Raw genomic sequence first — 21,152 nt, 5'->3', positions numbered from 1 at the left:
CTTGGGCCACTCCCACAGCATATGGAGGTTCCCAGGCTAGGGAGGGGTCTAATCAGAGCTGTAGCCACCAGCCTACGCCAGAGCCACAGCAACATGGGATCTGAGCCGTGTCTGCAACCTACACCACAGCTCACAGCAACGCCGGATCCTTAACCCACTGAGCAAGGCCAGGAACCGAACCCACAACCTCGTGGTTCCTAGTCAGATTCGTTAACCACTGCACCATGACAGGAACTCCTAAACTTTATTTTTAAATATCTTTGGATTTATCCTATTAGAAGAAACTCAGGCAGACATAAATCCAATTTGAATAACTACAGATAAATGAGGCTACAGCACTATCCAATCAGACATGGAAGTCAGTTCCATTAATGAAGGCTTTTTGTGCACAAATATAAAAATATTTTATTGTCAGATGCTTTCACTTTTAAGGTACTCCTTTGAAAGGGATGTCAAAAAAGTATTACATCAAAGAGGTTTCAAACTTTCTGTCAGGCCATGATTTGAAGGGGAGATGACTACTGACAAATACATAACAGAAATATCTGTGGTAATAGGTGAAAGTATAAACTAATTCCAATAAATTCATCTTTTCCCTGAATCCATTGGTATAAACTTACACTTCGTTGTTATTTTCTTTTTTTTTTTTTTTTTTTTGTCTTTTGTCTTTTTTGTTGTTGTTGTTGTTGTTGTTATTGTTGCTATTTCTTGGGCCGCTCCCACAGCATATGGAGGTTCCCAGGCTAGGGGTTGAATCGGAGCTGTAGCCACCGGCCTATGCCAGAGCCACAGCAACGCGGGATCCGAGCCGTGTCTGCAACCTACACCACAGCTCACGGCAACGCCGGATCATTAACCCACTGAGCAAGGGCAGGGATCGAACCCGCAACCTCATGGTTCCTAGTCGGATTCGTTAACCACTGCGCCACGATGGGAACTCCTCGTTATTTTCAAAGGCTATTCTGCCTTGATTGCCTTGTAATAAGCAGTTACTGAGCACCTATCATATTGTGTGGTCTAGTTCATTTCTAGCAAAAACAAAGCCACAGATGACCTATCCCTTCCTTTGTGTAGGTTTGAAGCTGTTCATATGTTCTTGGTTAGTTTGTTTTTGAGGCAGCTTGCAGAGGTTTCATCTACTCTTAAGCAGTTTGTTGGTTTTACAAAGCTCTCCCAGGTCTGCCACAAGTATTTCTTCTCTGAAGACTCATTTCCTTGAGGAGTAATGAAGTCTTTTGGGTACAGAAATGGAACAGAGGTTCAAGCAGTTCTACAGACAATGTACTTTGGTCTCTGGAACTTGTGGTCCTTAGGAACTGAACCCATCACCTGGTTTGTATTCTTCATGACTGAGGTTTTCTTCAAACAGAAATGGTAGGAAAGCTTTCTTATGCTTTGGATAGGATTTGCTTCTGTAAAATTTGTGACTGAGGAAAGCAGACAGGGCCTGGTTGAAGAAGACGTGTGTTACCAGGAGCCATGAAGTTAAGCTGTTGAATCCAAAGGTGACAGCCATGGAAATGTAGATCATAAGCTCCGCTAAGTAGTTACAAGAAGAAACATATTCAAACTAGTCTCCAAAAGGGATTTGGTGGTTACAATGAATGACCACTTCTGAAATGGAAAAGGAAAATATCCTGAAAATTGAAGCTGCTAAAAGAATGTTTTATTACATCACTCCCCAAATAATTTACAAAAACTCATTTAGAAGGGGGTTCCCACTGTGGCTCAGCAGAAACTAATCTGACTAGTATAAAAGAAGACACAGGTCTGATCTCTGGCCTCACTCAGTGGGTTAAGGATCCAGCATTGCCGTGAGCTGTGGTGTAGGTCACAGACACTACTCGGATCCCGTGTTGCTGTGACTGGTATAGATTCAAACAGCTCTGATTCAAACCCCAGCCTGGGTACCTTCATTAGCTGCAGTGGGTTCAGCCTCAAAAAGAGAAACACACACACACACAAACCCAAAACAAAAAACAAAACTCATTTAGAAAAGGGTGTCATGGACCTGTGCAAACCACCATGTCATTAGCCATTACACCCCACTGTCAATCTACTCCATGTTAAAAAGTCACATGCTTAAGTTACACTAACAACTGTCAATAAGCACAAAGAGAGCCTGTTTCTCAACAATCCTCCAAGCTAGTAATTAAGAGCTCAAACTCCAAAGTCAGACTTCACAAGTTCAAATACTGGCTCTATCACTTTTTTAAAAAATATTTATTATAGTTGATTTACAATGTTCCATCAATTTCTGCTGTATAGAAAACTAGCTGTATCACGTATAGGCTGTGTAACTTTAGATAAGTTGCTTAATGAACCTCTTGTGCCTTAGGTTCCTCATATGTCAAATGAAGATAAGATTGTACCTACTTCAGACCAGTACTATGAAGCTACATAGAAAGCACTCAGGATGGGGCAGGCACAAAATACACACTTGATAGATGCTGAAAAGTACCATTCTACTTTTAATATTTCAAAAAGCCTAATATGAAGCACTTGGTAAATGCTGAACAGTACTATTCCACTTTTAGTATTTCAAAATGCTTAATAAGACAACACAAACTCACTAAAAAGTTTTTACCTTTGTCTGGAATAACTCAGCATAGAAATACCAGTAGTATTAATTATGTTTAGACACATGTATGCAGAGTAGACCCCACATGTAGGCAGAGAACAGAGTCATAGAATTCAGGGCTATATGGGGCCAATGTGGTATTTCAACATAATGCTCTCATTTTATGGAAGATCAAGACCCAGAGAGTCTTGTCAAAAAATGAGTTATTAATAGATGAGTCAACTAATTACAGCAGGAGAGAAAAGAGTGAAAGAAGAGGCAAAAACTAACTTCCTAGGGCTAAAATCCACATGCAGTGGTTCTAAAGGCAATCTTACCTGCATGATTTTTCCTGAGATTGCCCAGAATGCCATGGCACTTATACTGATGGACAGATGACTATATGAACATCATCATTTGAGGATGTGGAAGCCCCGAGTCTGCATCAAGAGGTCCTTCCCTATCACATAGACACAGAAGTAAGAATCATTTCATTAGCTGACCCTGAAAATTTTCAGAGGCTCAGAGAATTAAAAAAAATTATAGTCAGTACAACACCATTATCCACTTAGTTTGCCCCTCATGACTAGAACATCATTGTAATGTAACTTTCCAAGTTCTGAGGGGAGAACACCCTCCTGGTGGATGAAGGAGGCATGTTCCTGAGCCAGGGGCAGCCACTGTGGCCCCCAGCAGAGAATCCCATGCTGACCCTTCTCTTGCTCCTTCTTCAAGTGCTTCAAGTACAGAGATCAGGTCTGCCTCTCTTATGATGCAATCTTGTGTGCTGGGTCATTTTGCATTTTTATTTATAAGCCTGCTGTTATGTCTTTCTTACACTCTGCTGTCAGAAAAACATTTTCTAAATGATCTCACCCTGAGCCACAGCTAGGGAAACCTGGAATGCTGACTGGCTCTGGATACTGAAGAAAGTCACTGGAAGTAAGTGCTAATGGTAATGCTTCTCAAAAAGAAAAGAAATGTAAACTGCAAGATAAAAACCAAAATGGTATCTCTTCCTGATTAGAAAGAACCTAGTCAGAGAGACTTCATTTCAGGTATAGAAACACTCAAAGCCTCATCGTCCTCTCCCTTCTCCAGCTACTCAGAAAGATGGGAAAACTCCAGGTCTCCTAAGGCCTGGCACCAGTGAAACAAATTAAGGACTTCCCTATGTTGTGCAGGAATCAGTCAAGCTAATTAGGGACCTGACTGAGGAAGCACAGCTGCCCACTGGTGTCAGGAAAGAGCCCAAGGCTCTGGAGTCAAGAAGGAGCCCCTGCAACGTTGATTCAAGTCAGAGAATCAAGGATCAAGCTATTCCAAATGGGTACCTGGAGGCATGACTCAGACGAGGAAAGCAAATGAATGATAACAGTCGTCTCCCATTTCCTTCTTTCCTTTCCTTCTTTCTTTCCTTTTTCTTCCTGATTTTTAGGGCAGCACACATGGCATTTGGAAGTTCCCAGGCTAGGGTTCAAATCAGAGCTGTAGCTGCTGGCCTATACCACACCTACAGCAACACAGGATCTGAGCCATGTCTGCCATATATACCACAGCTCACGGCAATGCTGGATCCTTAACACACTGAGCGAGGCCAGCGATCAGACCTGAGTCCTCATGGATACTAGTTGGCTTCATTACCACTGAGCCACAATGGGAACTTCCAAGCTCTTGTTATTTTCATCAGACCCCACAGCTGGCACATGCCTCTGTGTATTCTCTCTCAATGAACTCCTGAACCAGTCCTTGCCATTATTGCCCCAAATAACAGCAGATGACCTCTTGAAGGGCAAGTGGGTGAAACACAAGTTTCAAAAATGCTTCAGAAAGGAGTGTCTACAAGCTAGTTTGTGGGTGTCTCAGCAGCCTTTCCCTGCCTGTTTCTACAGGAGGGAGGGCAGAAATTAGGGTCCAGTCAGTAGAAGAAACTCCAGGAGAGATATGTTATGCTAACAGACTATAAGCTAGTTGGCTACCAAAGTGCTCTGGAAAGTTTCTTAGTGTGAAAACCTAGGACCATTCTCCAGTAATGACAGTTCAAACTGTGACATGGCTACATAAGGATGCCACAGCAGAAGGCTAAGGGAGGAAAAACTGACTTGATTCAGTTCAGAGAAATTAGATGGAGATAGTAGCTGAGTGGCTGGAGCCAATAAATAATCCAGGAATTGAGAAAGATTGTCAATAAGCTGTACTTGAAAATCATTCCTGGAGCCATGGAAGCCTTGGTTTGTCCAATAGCAAGAGAGAGAGGATGATCAAGGACACTGACTCTGAAATCAAACCTGAGGAGAAAGCTTACCCACTGAGTACTGGAAATATCCAGACCTTGGTCTCAATTTATGAGGGAAAGGCCACCTTTAGGAAACAGGGAGCGCTGGACGCAGAGAAAATAGTAACCAATGATCTAGCTTATAGAGTCTGAGCAGATGAAGTGAACTCAGCACTAAAAACTCATTTCAATCTCCCAAACTGTGTTTCTTTTCTTTTTTTTTTTTTTCTTTTTACAAAAATGATGGTCATATGTGTTAGATATCCAATCCTCCTTCCCCCTGGCCCCCAAGTCACAATTCATTTCCTCCTCAGAAGCAAAGGCCAGGATTTTGCTTCCCTCTTCCTGGCTAGTGAGAGGGGAGAAGTGTTAATAGACAGAATTCTGATTGCCCACAGTGCTCTTCTGTGCTCTCACCACAGGCTGCCTCACTAGAAGAAAGGCTTCATTGTAACAGAAACAATCACAGAACTAAATGGTAACAAAATGGCTCCCTCCTTCCTCTTCAAATCACAACTATTCACCAGGAGTTCAGGCAGCCTTTCCTCCTCTGGTGTTCCAGGATTTCAACCTGAAGGACAACATGACCTCCCCACCCACATCCCTCTGCCCCACCCCAGGATGAGGCTTTGCTGAGGCCACCTGGCTTGCAGAACTTGTCTCCTATTCTTGGGTTGTACCTGGATTCCTGCTCCACTCCTGACCCTAGTGACTCTTTCCTTTCAGACAGACTCTACAGTAGTCCATGGACATTCATACCATTGAGGGAAATGCCACATCTTCATCTTTGCACCAGGCTTCCTGACAACTCTGCACTTTTCTCTCTTTACTGAAGGCACTTCTGCTCATGTTGGCATCTCCCAGGTTTTGGCAGTTATGTTAATGTGATGTATAACTTTCAGGTACATTTGGGCACACTGAGTTTTTAAACCTACCATCAGAGCAGCTGAACTGTGGCTGGAGAAATAGTCCATGAACATCCCCCTTCACACATTGGCGGCTAACCACATATGGTCTTCAGTGCTACCATCACATTAAAAATCACTAGTCCATTCACTCTGTCATTCTACTGATTGTCACATCTCTGTCCTCAGGAAAAAAAAAAAAAAAAAAAAAAAAAAAAAAACGAACTTCCACAGAATACCACCACTACCTCCACCCACCTGAGCCTCTGCCCATAAACACTGTCTGCCCACATTACTAGTATTGCAAGATATTAAAAAAAAAAAAAAAAGTAAAATTATGGGGGTTGAATTGGAGCTACGCTGCCAGCCTATACCACAGCCACAGCAATGCGGGACCGAGGCTCATCTTTGACCTGCACCACAGCTCACGGCAATGTGGGTTTCCTAACCCTCTGAGCCAGGCCTGGGATCAAACCTGCATCATGGATACTAGTCAGATTCATTTCTGCTGTGCCACAACAGCAAATCCTTCCTTAAAATTTAATAGAACTTGCCTGTGAAGACATCAGGTCCTGAACTTTTGTTGGTTGGAAGTGTTTTTTACATCACAAGTTCAATTTCAGTATCTGGGATTGGTCTATTCATATTCTATATATTTTTTTCTCTTTCAGGCTTGGAATGTCATATCTTTGTAAGAATTTGTCATTGACATCTCTGCTGGTGAGGGGATATCCTTGGGTGTGAGCATCTCTCTTTTCCTTCAGCACCTTCCCAGTGGTGTAGGTCTCCAATTATCCCTCCCACTTTTTTCTTTTCTTTCCCCTTTATCCTTGCCAGTTCCATAAAGACCTTCCTTGACCTTTCAGGTGTTTTGAGTTCTTCTGTCACTGTTCAGTCACTGTCCTGTAAGGATTATTCCATGTGTAGACATATTCCCGATGTATTTGTGGGAAGAAGAGAGCTCCATGTCCTCCTGCCACCATCTTCATCTACCCTCCCAATCTATTTTATGGCTCGATGGCTTATTTTTTCAGTTCTGAAAATTATTACATTCCAAGAATATATTAGAATATATTTTCCCATTCATCTACTAAAGGACACCTTGATTTACATTCTGGCAATACTGACTAAAGGTTCTATAACTATCAGTATGCAGGTTTTTGTATGGACTTAAGTTTTTAACTCCTTTCAGGATATATATATATAATAACATATACATGAGAATACTTGCTTCTCTGTAAGTTGGGGAGTATTTTCAATAATGTACAAACTGGGTGGGGGGATGCGCTGGGGTTGTGGGATGGAAATCCTATAAAATTGGATTGCGATGATTATTGTACAACTACAAATGTAATAAATTCATTGAGTAAAAAAAATGATATAGCATGTACACATGCATCTTAAAAAAATAATAATAAAGTACAAACTGTCAATCTGTCTTCCAAAGAAGCTGTATTATTTTTCCTTGACTCCAGCAATGAATGAGATTTCCTAAGGCCCCATATGCTCAAGAGTATTTGTTGTTGTAATTGTTACACATTCGACCAAACTAAGCACTATGTCATCAGATATCATTGTATTTTTAATTTGCATTTTAATGATAACATGTAATCTGGATAATTCTTCCATATACTTATGTGCAAAGCATTTCTTTTCTTTGGTAAGATGTCTGTAAAGTTTCTTGGTCCAGTTATTTCTTGGCTGTGCCCATGGCAAGCACAAGTTCTGGGCCAAGGGCGCAAACCATGCCATAGCTGTAATCAGAGCCACAGAAGTGATAACGCTGGATCCTTAAATTGCTGATCCATGAGGTAATTCCCAGTCCACTTTTTATTTGGGCTGTTTTTCTTATTTTTCCTACCCAATCTGTATTTCTTTTACTTATTTTCTTGCCTTATTTCATTAGCAAGGACTTAGTAAAATACTGAAAGGGAGTGATGGAAGGGAATATCCTTGATTTTTACAGGCACTTGGTGGGAGCTTCATGTTTCTTATCATCAAGCACAATGTGACATGGAATTTTTTTTTTTTAGTCTGTTGTTATCAACTTGAGAAATCTCCATTCCATTTATATTGAACTGAGAAACTATATGAAGAATGGGTCTTGGAATTTTTTCAAACACCTTCTGCGTCTACTGACATAATAGTATTTTTTCTTTAGGGCACTGATAGGATGAATATAATTGTTTGATTGTAGAATGTTTATGAGATGTGCATATTTGGGATAAATCCTTTTGAGTCATGATACACAATTCTCTCAAAACATTGTTAGGTTCAATTTCTAAAGATTTTGTTGAGAATGTTTACATTTATGTGTCTGACAAATATTGGTCAGTAGTTTCCTAGTCGTATTTTTGTCGGAGTTTGGATTTTGTGATTTTGATGTCAGACATTCATTTGGAGAAATTCTGTCATTACTTTTTAAAAATTAATTTCTGTTCCTTTCTATCTTTATTCTAATATGGCTATACCCATTAGGCATACATCATAGCATTTTTAGTTGTTCCATAATGATGGATTCTTCTGCTCTGTTGATTTCTTTCCAGCCAATTTTCTCTTTTGAGATTTCAAAGTTCTCTTGACATTTCTTTGAGTTCAGAGATGAGAAACTCTGGCTGCCAAAACAAAATACCAGAGACTTGACAGTTTAGAAACAACAGAGTATTTTATTCTTATAATGACCGAGGCTAAAAAGTTTAAGAACAAGTTACAAGCTTACTTTGTGTTGGGTGAGGGACAAATTTCTTGTTCATACATGGCTTTTTTTTTTTTTTTTTTGGCTTTTGTCCTTTTAGGGCCGCACCTACAGCATATGGAAGTTCCCAGGCTAGGGATCTAATCGGAGCTGTTGCTGCCAGCCTAAGCCATAGCCACAGAAACACCAGATCCAAACCATGTCTGAGACCTACACCACAGCTCGTGGCAATGCCAGATCCTTAATCCACTGAGTGAGGCCAGGGATCAAACCCACATCCTCATTGTTCCTAGTTGGATTCATTTCTGCTGTGCCACGACCTGTGTACTGAAATGATGGGATAGATGGAAGAGCTTCTGTTGGCTACAATTATGATACTAATCCCATGTTTGAGGTCTCTGGCCTTGTGACTTAATAACCTCCCCAAAACTCACGTGATATCACCATGGGAGCCGAATTTCAAAATTTGAAAATTTAAGAAACCAAATATTTATACCACAGAAGGGACCACAGAGTTAATTTTTCCTTTCATGTTAAAAATTTTGAACATATTTATTTATGATGTAGTCCCAACAAACCTTAATTATTAAGAATAACTCAAACTTTTCATGTTTTATCATGGAAGACATGTGATAACATTTTTTAAACAGGGATACTGAGATCAACTCTCCACAACTGCCAACAAACAGAAGATCATTCATATAGAAACACTTTGGACCTCAAAGGATGAAGGCATTTGGGCTAAAATCTTTTGCACCCACTCTTGACAGAGGGCAGGGAGTTTGCCTTGCTACCTTCCTTATAGGCACTTCTTCCTAATGGGGTACTCCATCTAACACTGATAGGAAGGGGCAGCAATCATGGAATACACCAATCTCCTCTATAGATTCTAAAGCAGCAAAGTCAACAGGATGTTGAATTCATTCAAAAGGACCCGGCTGTTTTGTTACAATAGTTTCCTTTCCACTGTGAACCTTTTTCAAACCCTGTCACTTGAACTTGTTTTGTTTTTTCGAATACCCAGAATGTTCATGTGAAAGAGTCACATGCTCTAGTAATACACTATTCCCTGTGCAAGTATGTGTGGAACTCAAGGAGCTACAGGAGGCTATGGTGAGAGGTTGCCTAGAGTAATAAGAGCATTTCATTTAATGCTGGCTCTTTTCTATAAGATCTCTGCTGCTTGCTTTTTATAGTTACTAACATCTAGATCTGACCAGAATGGCAGACTTCTCTTCTTTTGCCCATGAATACAGCCATGATTAATCCCATAGAACTTGGTGCTTCCACACTCTCCTGAACCTACTGACCCTCCATTCATATATGTATATAGACTACTATATTGCAACATCATGGTAAACACAAAAGCAAAATTCTATAATGGTTATACACCCAAAAAAAGAAAAGAAAAAGGAATCCAAACATCAAACAAAAGATAGTCATCAAATCAAAAGAGATGAGACCAAAAGAGGGAAGGTAGATTGGCAGAAGATGGCAGAGGTGCAGAAGGTGGATACCGCCTTCTCCCAAAAATATATATTGAAAAACCCACGTGTAGAACAATTTTCACAATGCATGGATTGAACACTAAAAGAAGAAATCAGCATTCCTAAAGGAAATCTCCACACATCTGGAGTAAGAGAAATATAAGTGAAATGAAGAAGCAGAAGCAGCAATCCCAATTAAAAGAACAGAATTCCCCGAAGGAGCAAACAATGAAACCGTCTAACAGACACTCAGTTCAAAAAGGAAGTAATGAAAATACTGAAGCAATTAAGAAAGGCTATCAACAGAAATGTGGATTACTGTAAAAAGGAACTCGAAATTATAAGGAGGAGCCAAGAAAAATTAGAAAACTCAGTTGCCATGATAAACGCAGAGTTAAAGGCAATGAATAGCAGAATGAATAATGTGAAGGAACAAATAAGTGACTTGGAAGACAGAATAATGGAAATCACCCAACCATGACAGCAGACAGAGAGCCAAATTGAAAAAAAAAAAAAAAAAAAGAGAGAGAGAGAGAAAGAGAAAGAAAACAATATAAGTGATCTTGGGGATTATATGAGACATGTCAAACCATGCATAGAAGTTGAGGAAAGACAAAAGGGTGTTAAAAATGTACTTGAAGCCTAAAAACTTCCCAAATCTAAAGAAGGAAATGGATATGCAGGTACATGGGTCACAGAGGGTGTCCAACAAGACAAACCCAAACAGACCTACACCAAGGCATATTATTTTTTTAAAAGTAGCAAAAGTGAAAGTTAAACAAAGGATTCCAAAGACAGCAGGAGAAAAGCAAAGCGTTAATTATGAGGGAACTCCTATAAGGCTTTCAGCTTATTTGTCTACAGAAAAGCTGCAGGCCAGAAGGGAGTCAAAGTTCTGAAAGAAAAAAAAAAAGGAGAGTCTGGAGGAGGATGGTGGATTAGTAGGACATGTGGCTCACCTATTCCCAGAAATACATTGACAATATATCTACATGTGGAACTCTTCACACAGAAAATTTGCCAAGCACTTGACAAAAAAATCTCAGGATTATGATAGGGCAAGAAAAACTTCATGAAACCATAAAGGAGAAAAGAAAGAAGAAAGAGAGAGGGGAAAAGAAAAAAGAAACACAGGACAGTCCCCCTAGGATGGAGCTGGAAGAAGAAAAACTTCACTTTGGGAAGTTCCACCATCAGCAGGGAGATGAGCCTGGACAGAGGAGGAACTTTGGAGTATTGGAGGAGAACACAGCAATTGGTGTGAAGGAGTTAAAACAGAAATAGTCCACAAACCATCAGTGCTATAGTGACAACTGTATGACTGTGTAAGTGTCGGGAACTAAAATTCTGGCCTTAGAGGTTAGACACAAAGAGAGAGCTCAGGATGGCCAGACAGAAACAGCCTGAAGGAACTAGAGTATAGGGGGACCACATTTGATGGCGTAAGCTGAGGCACTCAGTCAGGCTTAGAGGCTAGGTGCCATTGTTTGGGGGTGCTGGAGAGAAGGAGTGGGATCCACCACTACAGCCTTGTTCCTTGTGTGTGCTCTCAGGCTGCAGGTCACTGTCTGCTTCAGCTCTGGGAGCCACCCAGCAGCAGTGGCTGCCTAGCAACAGCTGGGGAGCAGCCTCGCCTTTAGGGCTATAGAGAACTCAGAGCAGGAGGAATGACCATGGGGGTGGTGGGGTTGGGGGCATGGTGAAGCTCTGTGGCTCCTGCCAGTGGCTCCCACTCTAGTGGAGCAAATTCCATGCCAAAAGAGCCTCAAGAGCGTCATCAGTGCAGGATCCCTGCGGGAGCTGCAAACTGCCAGACTGGGAAAAACACAAACTCCATGGCTCTGCTCAGTGGTCCTATGGGGGCCTGCACTACTTGCTCCCATTCCATGCCAAGGGAGTCCCGAAAGGGCTACTGGTTCACACTCCCTGCGGGAGCTGCAGGATACCTGACTGGAGAAAAGCACAAGCGCCAAGGCTCGGGCCAGTGGCCCTGTAGGGTCCTATTCCAGTGGCACTCCATCCATGCCAAAGGAGCCATGGGAGACTCATTGGTACACATTCTGATCTACAGAGAGCACTCCTGCCTGCAGCCAAATCAGGGGAGAGACCACCAGAAATGCATGTCCTGCAGACCAACAGTTAGGGAGCAATTAGAATATTCTCTAACACCATATACAAAAATAAATTTAAAAAAAATTTTTTTTTTTTGCTTTTTAGGGCCACACGCACAGCATATGGAAGTTCCCAGGAGCTGTAGCCACTGGGCTACACCACAGCCACAGCAACATCAGATCCGAGCCGCATCTATGACCTACACCACAGCTCATGGCAATGCCAAATCCTTAACTGAGTGAGGGCAGGGATCGAACCCACAACCTCATGGTTCCTAGTCAGATTTGTTTCTGCTGGGCCACAATGGGAACTCCTAAAATGTATTAAAGACATGAATTTAAGGCCAGATACTATAAAATTCCTAGAGGAAAACATAGGCAGAATTCTCTTTGACATAAATCACAATGACATCTTTTTTGATTCACCACCTAGAATAATGAAAATAAATACAAAGTAGACCAATGAGAAACTAATCTCAAAAGCTTTTGCACACCAAAGGAAAATACTACAAAAGTGAAAAGACAACCCACAGAATGGGAGAAAATCTTTGCAAAAGATCCAACTGACAAGGGTTTTTATCTGCAAAATATACAAACAACTCATAAAACTAAACAACAACGAACAACCCAATAAAAAATGGGCAAATATCTATATAGACATTAATCCAAATAGAATGTACAGGTGACCAGCAGGCACAGGAAAAAAAAAAATGCTCAGCATCACTAATTACTGGAGAAATGCAAATCAAAACTACAATGTTTTGATACCTCAGAGTAGTCAGAATGACTGCCATTAACAAGTCAACAACAAAAAATAATGGTGAGGATGTGAAAAGGGACTTCCTCCTATACTCTATGTGGGAATATAAACTGGTACAACCATGTTGGAAAACAGTATAGAGGTTCCACAGAAAACTAAGTATAGAACTACCATATGATCCAGCAGTCCCACTTCTGGCATATGTCCAGAGAAAACATTCATTTAAAAAGATACATGCGGAGTTCCCATTGTGGCGGGGCAGAAACGAATCCGACTAGGAACCATGAGGTTGTGGGTTCGATCCCTGGCCTTGCTCAGTGGGTTAAAGTATCCGGCATTGTTGTGAGCTGTGGTGTAGCTCGCAGATGTGGCTTGGATTCTGCATTGCTGTGGCTGTGGCATAAGCCACCAGCTGTAGCTTCAACTATACCCCTACCTGGGAACCTCCATATGTCGTAGGTGCATCCCTAAAGAGCAGGAAAAAAAAAAAAAAAAAAAAAAAAGATACATGGACCCCTATGTTCACCACAGCACTATTCACAAAAGCCAAGACATGGAAACAACCCAAATGTCCATTGATAGATGAATGGATAAAGATGTGGTACACATACACACACACAATGGAATACTACTCACCAGTAAAAAGGACAATATAACAACATTTGAAGCAACACGGAAGGAACTAGAGATTCATACTACGTGAAGTAAGGCAGAAAGAGAAAGATAAATACCACATGATATCACTTATGTGTGAAATCTAAAATATGGCACACATGATCCTATTGACAAAAAAGAAAAAAATCTTGGACATGGGGAACAGACTTGTGTTTACCGGGGAGAAGGAGAGAAGGGGATGGATGGGGAGTCTGGGGTTAGTAGATGCCAACTATTACATTTGAAACAGTTGGGTAAAGGAGTCCTACAGTACAGCACAGGGAACTGTGTATAGTCACTTGGGTTAGAACATGATGGAAGATGGTATTACAAAAAAAAAGAATGTGTGTGTGTGTGCTCGTGCGCACGCGGACTGGGTCACTTGGCTGTACAGCAGAAATTGAAAGAATATTGCATATCAAATACATTTTATTTTTTAAACTTTAAAAAATCATAACCCCCATGTCCTATCAGATTCACACATTCTTCTTTTGGGGGCATGGAACATGATTTGATGCTTGGTAATGTGGCAAACGTATGGGCAAATTATGAGAGAATGGAAATCTACACATCTAGATGATTCCAGAGAAGTGAAAAAAGAGAAGGTACCTTATGTTTTCTCAGTTATTTTAACAACTATGAACATCAACCTATTCCCTTGTACATAACACCAAATAGACATTCTTTGTATAAAAATGCATACTTTTTGGTATAACTGAACATAAAATATTAACTATAGAAAAAACACATTATCATATACCCTTTACATCAATGCTAATGTGAGCACAATCTTCAAACAAATTTCATCAGAGCAATGACCACAATTGAAGGACATTTCCTCCTAAGCCAGTCAAAATATGTAAAAAGACAAAATGGGCTGTGAAAAATTTGGGAAAGTCTAGACAAGAAACTGTTTGCAAAAGAAAAGTTCACTGCCTCTGACTGGTGAACTTATCCATCTAGGGTATCCCTTGGTCCAGAACCCAGAATTCATGACAAGACCATCACACTGTTAAGACAAAGTGAGAGGGACCCTGCCACTTGTGGGTCAGCATCCTTGGAAGGTTATTCATTTAAAGGAGATATAATTTATGTTGCAGTTACACAACTGGCAGTAGTCTTCTGTGAAACTAGAGCACACACCTTGCTGACCAGTCTACACAGTGCCCAAAAAGCTCCCTCTTCTCCCAAATATACTCCTCCATGTGACACTTTAAAGATTTCTTCAGAAAGTTTGTTTCACTCACACTCCCTTTCCACTAAATTGCCACTGATCTAATCCTGGGAAATGGGATACTCTTTACTAACCACATCTGGTCCTCAGTACTGACCAGAAATTTGTTTAAATCATGATATCAGTGTCTGATTTCCTGTATTCTAGGAAAAGCACTACACTTGCCAAGTCTCATCTCTGTCATTTATACATTAGAGTGCACCACTACGTGCCCAAGTCCCAGGAGTGGTTAAAGGGAGCCTCCCTTGCCCTTTCCTTTATACATTCGTACACAACTCTCCATATTTACTTTCAATGAACCTTATATTTCTCTCTAAATCAGCACTGTCCTATTTTATCAGTCTTCACATGACTCTTAATGCTGTCTCAGTCAAAACATTGATCCATTGAAGAATCTCCATTCTACCATAATTAGCTAACCACAATATTATAGTTGAATCCTATAAATGACTGAAAATTTGTCACTTAAATTTCTCATTGCTTTAGAAAAACTGCAAAGTGCACATGAGAAACTATCAGGGCCTGCATGGTTGACCGGGGTGAGGAGACCAGTGAGTACCCTGTGTCCATAACAAAGGAAAGAAGGACAATGCCTGGGAATCATATGCAGCGAGGAAGATAATAAGGATACATCTGAAAATTGAAAATAACAAAAGAAAAGGAAATCAAAGCAGATTTTAGGACTCACATTTCCTAAAATATTAAATAGCTGGCCCATGCATGAAACCCAAAACAAGATGAAGGGAGAGACAGTGGCAGCAATTTTGTGCATGCATTTATCAGTGACAATGATTGAAATGTGGGGGGCTTCCTGATAATAAGTGCCTATCGTTGAATGAAAACCCAAATGAGTAGGATTTTCATGCTCTTAAGAGTCTTATTGAAGGTGTGCATGAAAAGAGGAACCAGAATTTGTCTGGAAGACTGTGGATCGCAAAGGCTGCTAGGGAAACAAAGCAAAAACTTGCATTTGCTTCTGAGTTTGTAGCCTTTTTTCTCCTGCACATGCTCACAGGAATGCCTGGTGTCAGTTCACATTACCCAGTCTGCCTAGGTACACCAAATAACTGCTGATGAGGCAATAGCAGGACATACCTTAGGTAAGTTTTCAACAATCCTCCTGATAATCCTTACTATAACCATCATAACAGGCCAGTCCTTAAAAAGAAGAAATTGCACCATATACAAATTATGAAAAATAAAAAAATTATTTGAATTTTGAGGTTACTAGGAAAAGGAATAATTATAGATGCCACCCTATTTTTTGATCAAATAGGTCACTGTTACCATCTGTTACCTAAAACTTTAAATAATATGGGAGGTTTCATCCAGGTGGTGTGATAACACTTCATTAATTATGCATCAAATTTACCATGTTAAAAAGCCATTCAGTTTTATTAAATAAAATATATATAATTTCACAAATAATGTAAATGAAACTTTTCACAATGCACTGTGTGATCCTAGATCAAAATACAGGTTATCATGGAGTTCCCGTCATGGCGCAGTGGTTAACGAATCCAACTAGGAACCATGAAGCTGTGGGTTTGATTCCTGGCCTTGCTCAGTGGGTAAAGGATCTGGCGTTGCCGTGAGCTGTGGTATAGGTTGCAGATGCGATTCGGATCCCTCGTTGCTGTGGCTCTGGCATAGGCCAGTGGCTACAGCTCCAATTAGACCCCTAGCCTGGGAATCTCCATATGCCATGGGAGAGGCCCTAGAAAAGGTAAAAAGACAAAAAAAAAAAAAAAAAAAAAAAAATACAGGTTATCAGAATTCAGAAGCATTTCTGTTTTTCAAATACATTCCTCTGAGGATTTTGATTTCTATGGTTTACAAAATAGAGGCCAAGTCTTTAGTAAACACAAATGTACATTAGTTTTATAACTATTAAGCAGAGAGTTAACTACACTTTTCTCGAACGGTGATGTCTTTATTTCAAAACTTCAACAGAGATGCATGAGTCTTACTGCTTTTATGACAATACATCAGGTTTTCAACAAAATGCCTTTTTATCATGAAAAGCAGTTGCAACAAATATTTTAGAGTGACATTCTGTCTAACATAATTATAAAGAATGATTTCCAAAACACTTAAAAATGGTGATCCACAGGAAAGTTTTAAGTCAATCATACATACCATCTCCATTTAGGTTTTCTTGCACATTTATATGACAGGGTTCTTAAACTTCCATGGAGTATCAGATAGAAATATTTCCCACCTAAGGTGGATGGGCTCCTCTTGTCTTTGAAGCCACAACAGTGAAAAACAAGTTCACATACATACTAGGAAAAAAATCACATAGCATTTAGTAATTTTGAACTTGAATTACAAGCATTTTTTTGTTGTCTAATAAGCCCAGATAATGTCCATAGAGATATAAGAATAATACCACCCCAAACTTTCCTCCCCTAATCCTCTTGTCCATACTGATATTTTTGGTGTTTCAAGTATGGATTATTTTAAGTTCTGAGTTAGAGCAATCTCAGAAAAGAGTTATTGAGTGAATTTGTTCTACTATGCATTCCCTATATGTGAGTAGATTTGATTTTGACTAAACATTCCCCTCGACGTTTTATATCATTAATGTTTCTTTCCTGTATCTTTCCTCTGGTGTTGTCTAAATTATGTATTTACTATAAATATCCTTTATTACATATTACACTGCAAGATTTCCCTCCATTACACATTCTCTGATGTTAAGAAATACGATAACTCTGATGAAGGGCTTTGCCACATTCTCTACATCTGTGAAGTTTTTCTCCAGTATGTATTTTCTGATGTCTAGAAAGTACTGATGTTTATAGGATTTGTCACATTTAGTATAATTGTGAAGCTTCCTTGTAGTATGAACTCTCTGATATTGAGTGAGATGTGAGTGATAGGTAAAGGCTTGGCCACACTGATTACATTTGTATGGTTTTTATCCAGTATGGATTTTGTCACATTCTGTACATTTAATGGCTTCTCTCCAGTATGAGATCGTCAATGCTGATTAAAACCTGACTACTGGCTAAAGGCTTTGCCAAATTGTGTGTACATTTTTAGAACTTCTCTCCAGTATGAGATCTCTGATGGCGAGTAAGAGATGAATGCTGACTAAAATCTTTGCCACATTGCGTACATTTGTAAGGCTTCTCTCCACTATGAGATCTCAGATGCTGAGTAAGATGAGAATGCCGACTAAAGGCTTTGCCACATTCTGTACATTTGTAAGGCTTCTCTCCAGTATGAATTCTCTGATGCTGAGTAAGACCTCCAGGCCACTTAAAGGCTTTGCCACATTCTGTACATTTATAGGGCTTCTCTCCAGTATGAGATTTCAGATGCTTAGTAAGATGACAATGGTAACTAAAGGCTTTGCCACATTGCGTACATTTGTAAGGCTTCTCTCCAGTATGAGATCTCCGGTGATGAATAAGATTTGAAGGGTAATTAAAGGCTTTGCCACATTCTGTACATTTGTAAGGCTTCTCTCCAGTATGAGATCTCAGATGCCAAGTAAGATGACAATGCTGATTAAAGGCTTTGCCACATTTTGTACATTTGTAAGGTTTCTCTCCAGTATGAATTCTCTGATGCTGAGTAAAGGCTGAAGGCCGATTAAAGGCTTTGCCACATTCTGTACATTTATAAGGCTTCTCTTGAGTATGAGATCTCAGATGACAAGTAAGATGACAATGCCAGTTAAATGCTTTGCCACATTCTGTACATTTGTAAGGCTCCTCTCCAATATGAATTCTCTGATTCCCGCATAGATGTGAACACCATCTAAAGGCTTTCCCACACTTTATACATTTGTATGGCTTCTCTGCAGTATGTATCAGATGGTGTCTAGCAAAGGCTGAATACCATTTAGCATCTTCACATTTGTCAGCTTTCCCTCCAGTATGTTTTTTCCTATCTTTTCGTAGATTTAATGACTGATTAGAGACTTTTTCACATTTTTCACACTTGCATTGCTCCTTCCTAGTATGATGATGCTGATGTTGAATAAGTCTTGAAGCCTGGCTTAAAACTTTGCCACACTCACTAAAATGGCAAGCTTTCTCTCCAATACAAATTCTATGATATGCGATGAGATCTGAGCTTTGAGAAATGACATTCCTATGTTTATTTCGTATCGAATGGTTTCCTGAAAATTGAGTCCCTGACATTTCATGAGATTTGAGTCTGGGTCAAAATTTGTCTGAGATTCAATGCAGGAATCACTTCTTGTTCCAGTATGTACACTCTTATAATGACTGAATACACAGCTCTTGCTTAAGGCTTTACTCCTTTTAGTACACATGGTATGTTGGTCTATATTAACTGTATTATCATACCTACTGAATAATGATGGTTGGATCAAGACTCCCCAATTAGTATCAACATTAGGGATGTTGGAATAATCAGGAAATACTTGTTGGTTGAAGATTAATGAACCCTTGCTATTAGATCTCCTGAAGCGATCATATTGGGGGGTTTTCCCTCCATTTTTAAGCCTCTGGTGTTCATAAATGTTTGAATGAATGTTTAATCCAAGCATATATTCATGTTTTGCACCATCATTTGCAGTACAGTCTATATGATTATCCTGATTTTCCAAATTTCCTTTCAGAGAAGACCCATGTTTCAATAAATAATGTGGGTCTCTGCTTACAAAAGTATAATTTTCTGCCAATGATACTGACTTAAAGTGGAGTTTTTCACAATTTGATTTATACCCTTGATCTCTTTTACCAGCAACATTTTCCTCATGGATAAGGGTCCCAGTAGGAGTATGTGCATCATAACAACCTTCCTGCCCTTCACATGCCCCCTTACCTGCCCTGCCTATAATTACATCAAAAGTGCCAACAGGATAGCTTTTATATTTTCCCAGCAGCATTGTTTGCAAGAAAAATTCCATGCCTGGGTTTTGTGGCATCAAACTCTGGGTGTCATGAGAAGACAGAGCTGCAAGATAACAAATAACAAATTATCCAAATTAATGTTTTCATTGAACATGCTTTACAATTTCATGTACAATGGAGAATCTCTTAGCTAGATTGAAGAATAAAACAGAGAAGAATTAACAAAATCAGAAGTGAAAGCAGATATCCTATAAATGACACCACATAAATAAAAGTATATATAGGAAGCTACTATGAATAAGGGTATACCAACAAAATGGACACTTCAAAAAAAAAGTATGAATTTCCAGTGAGATACAACCTATTTAGATTTCAGCATGAAGGAATAAATAAATAATCACGACAAACCTAAAACTATTCAGTAGACCAAAATTTTAATTGCAAAGAATTTCCAAATGGAAAAATTTCTGGATTTGATAACTCAACAGGTAATGCCAACTTAAAAAACAAAACAAAACAAAAACTATAAATACTCCACAATTATATACAAAGTTTGAAGAGGAGTAAAAAATATCAAGACTTTTTATGAGACCAATATTATGCAATAACAAAAGCAAGCAAAGACACTAGAAATTAAAAATTAAGAAAAAAACACAAAATTACAAACCAATATTTTAATAAATACTGATTCAATAGTACTCAACAAAATAATAGAAATGTGAATTCAAAAGTTCACTCAAAGAATTATAGGGAGTTCCTGTCATGGCACAGCAGAAACGAATCAGACTAGGAACCACAAGGTTGCAGATTTGATCCCTGGCCTCAATCGGTGGGTTAAGGATCCGGCATTTCTGTGAGTTGTGGTGTAGGGTCACAGACACGGCTCAGATCTGGCATTGCTGTGGCTCTGGCGTAGGCCAGCAGCTATAGTTCTGATTAGACCCCTAGCCTGGGAACCTCCATATGCTGTGGGTGCAGCCCTCAAAAGCCAAAAAAAAAATTATAGAACAAAAATAATTTAGAATTTTTTTATGAAATCAGGGGGTTGATTAGTAATTTAAAAAATTAAGTGCATATACAGAGTTAAGATCATAGTACAGAATTATATTAAATGAAATAGATACATAGAAATATTAAGTACCATTACATGATTGATATACTCAAACCAGGGATTGACAGTAATTACCAAAGTGTAATAAAGATCATGTAAGAAAAACACAGTTATCATTGTGATCAATAGTAGAAGTCTCTATATTTAAAAAAAAATTTAAGAATGAACACTCTCATAATTTGCATTAAACTTAATACTTGATTTTTTTAACCAAATGAGCAAAGAAATAAAAAGCCACTGAAACCAGAAAATGTGGAGTAATGATCTCTGTTCAAATGTGACAGGGACATTCACATTAAAAAAAATAAAAAATAAACACAGAAATTATTTTAAAAAAATACAAAATGAAGAATAAAAGAAAAATTGGTTTGTATATACTAACAGAAATAATCAAAAACATTATGAAAATATATTTTCTTCCATATTAGAATCAAAGAGAATAAAATAGTAAGTTTTAATAAAGGTAGTGAAACATTTTTATGATGAAGATCATAAAATGTTGATGGAAAACAACATAGAAAACAT

General features: G+C 39.2%; 1 protein-coding gene across 10 annotated transcripts in view; it reads right to left on the bottom strand.

Annotated features, from left to right (window-relative positions):
- Positions 228–21,152, bottom strand: part of LOC100519853 (zinc finger protein 525-like) — a 38,519-nt gene continuing 17,594 nt past the window's right edge. For 3 of the 10 annotated variants that reach the window (XM_013978713.2, XM_021101313.1, XM_021101314.1), the window contains one exon: positions 16,594–19,619. In XM_013978713.2, coding sequence (XP_013834167.2) covers positions 18,694–19,619 — 926 coding nt within the window. In that variant the 3' untranslated portion in view covers positions 16,594–18,693. Of the gene's footprint in view, positions 1,615–2,898; positions 3,021–4,113; positions 8,356–13,858; positions 19,620–21,152 lie in introns of those variants that run through there. The other 7 variants (XR_002346656.1, XR_002346657.1, XR_002346660.1 and 4 more) reach the window with 7 other exon arrangements.

The sequence above is a fragment of the Sus scrofa genome, chromosome 8 (assembly GCF_000003025.6).
Source record: "Sus scrofa isolate TJ Tabasco breed Duroc chromosome 8, Sscrofa11.1, whole genome shotgun sequence".
Lineage (NCBI taxonomy): Eukaryota > Metazoa > Chordata > Mammalia > Artiodactyla > Suidae > Sus > Sus scrofa.
The sequence above is the reverse complement of the archived record's forward strand: the minus strand, read 5'-3'. Positions and strand labels throughout refer to the sequence as shown.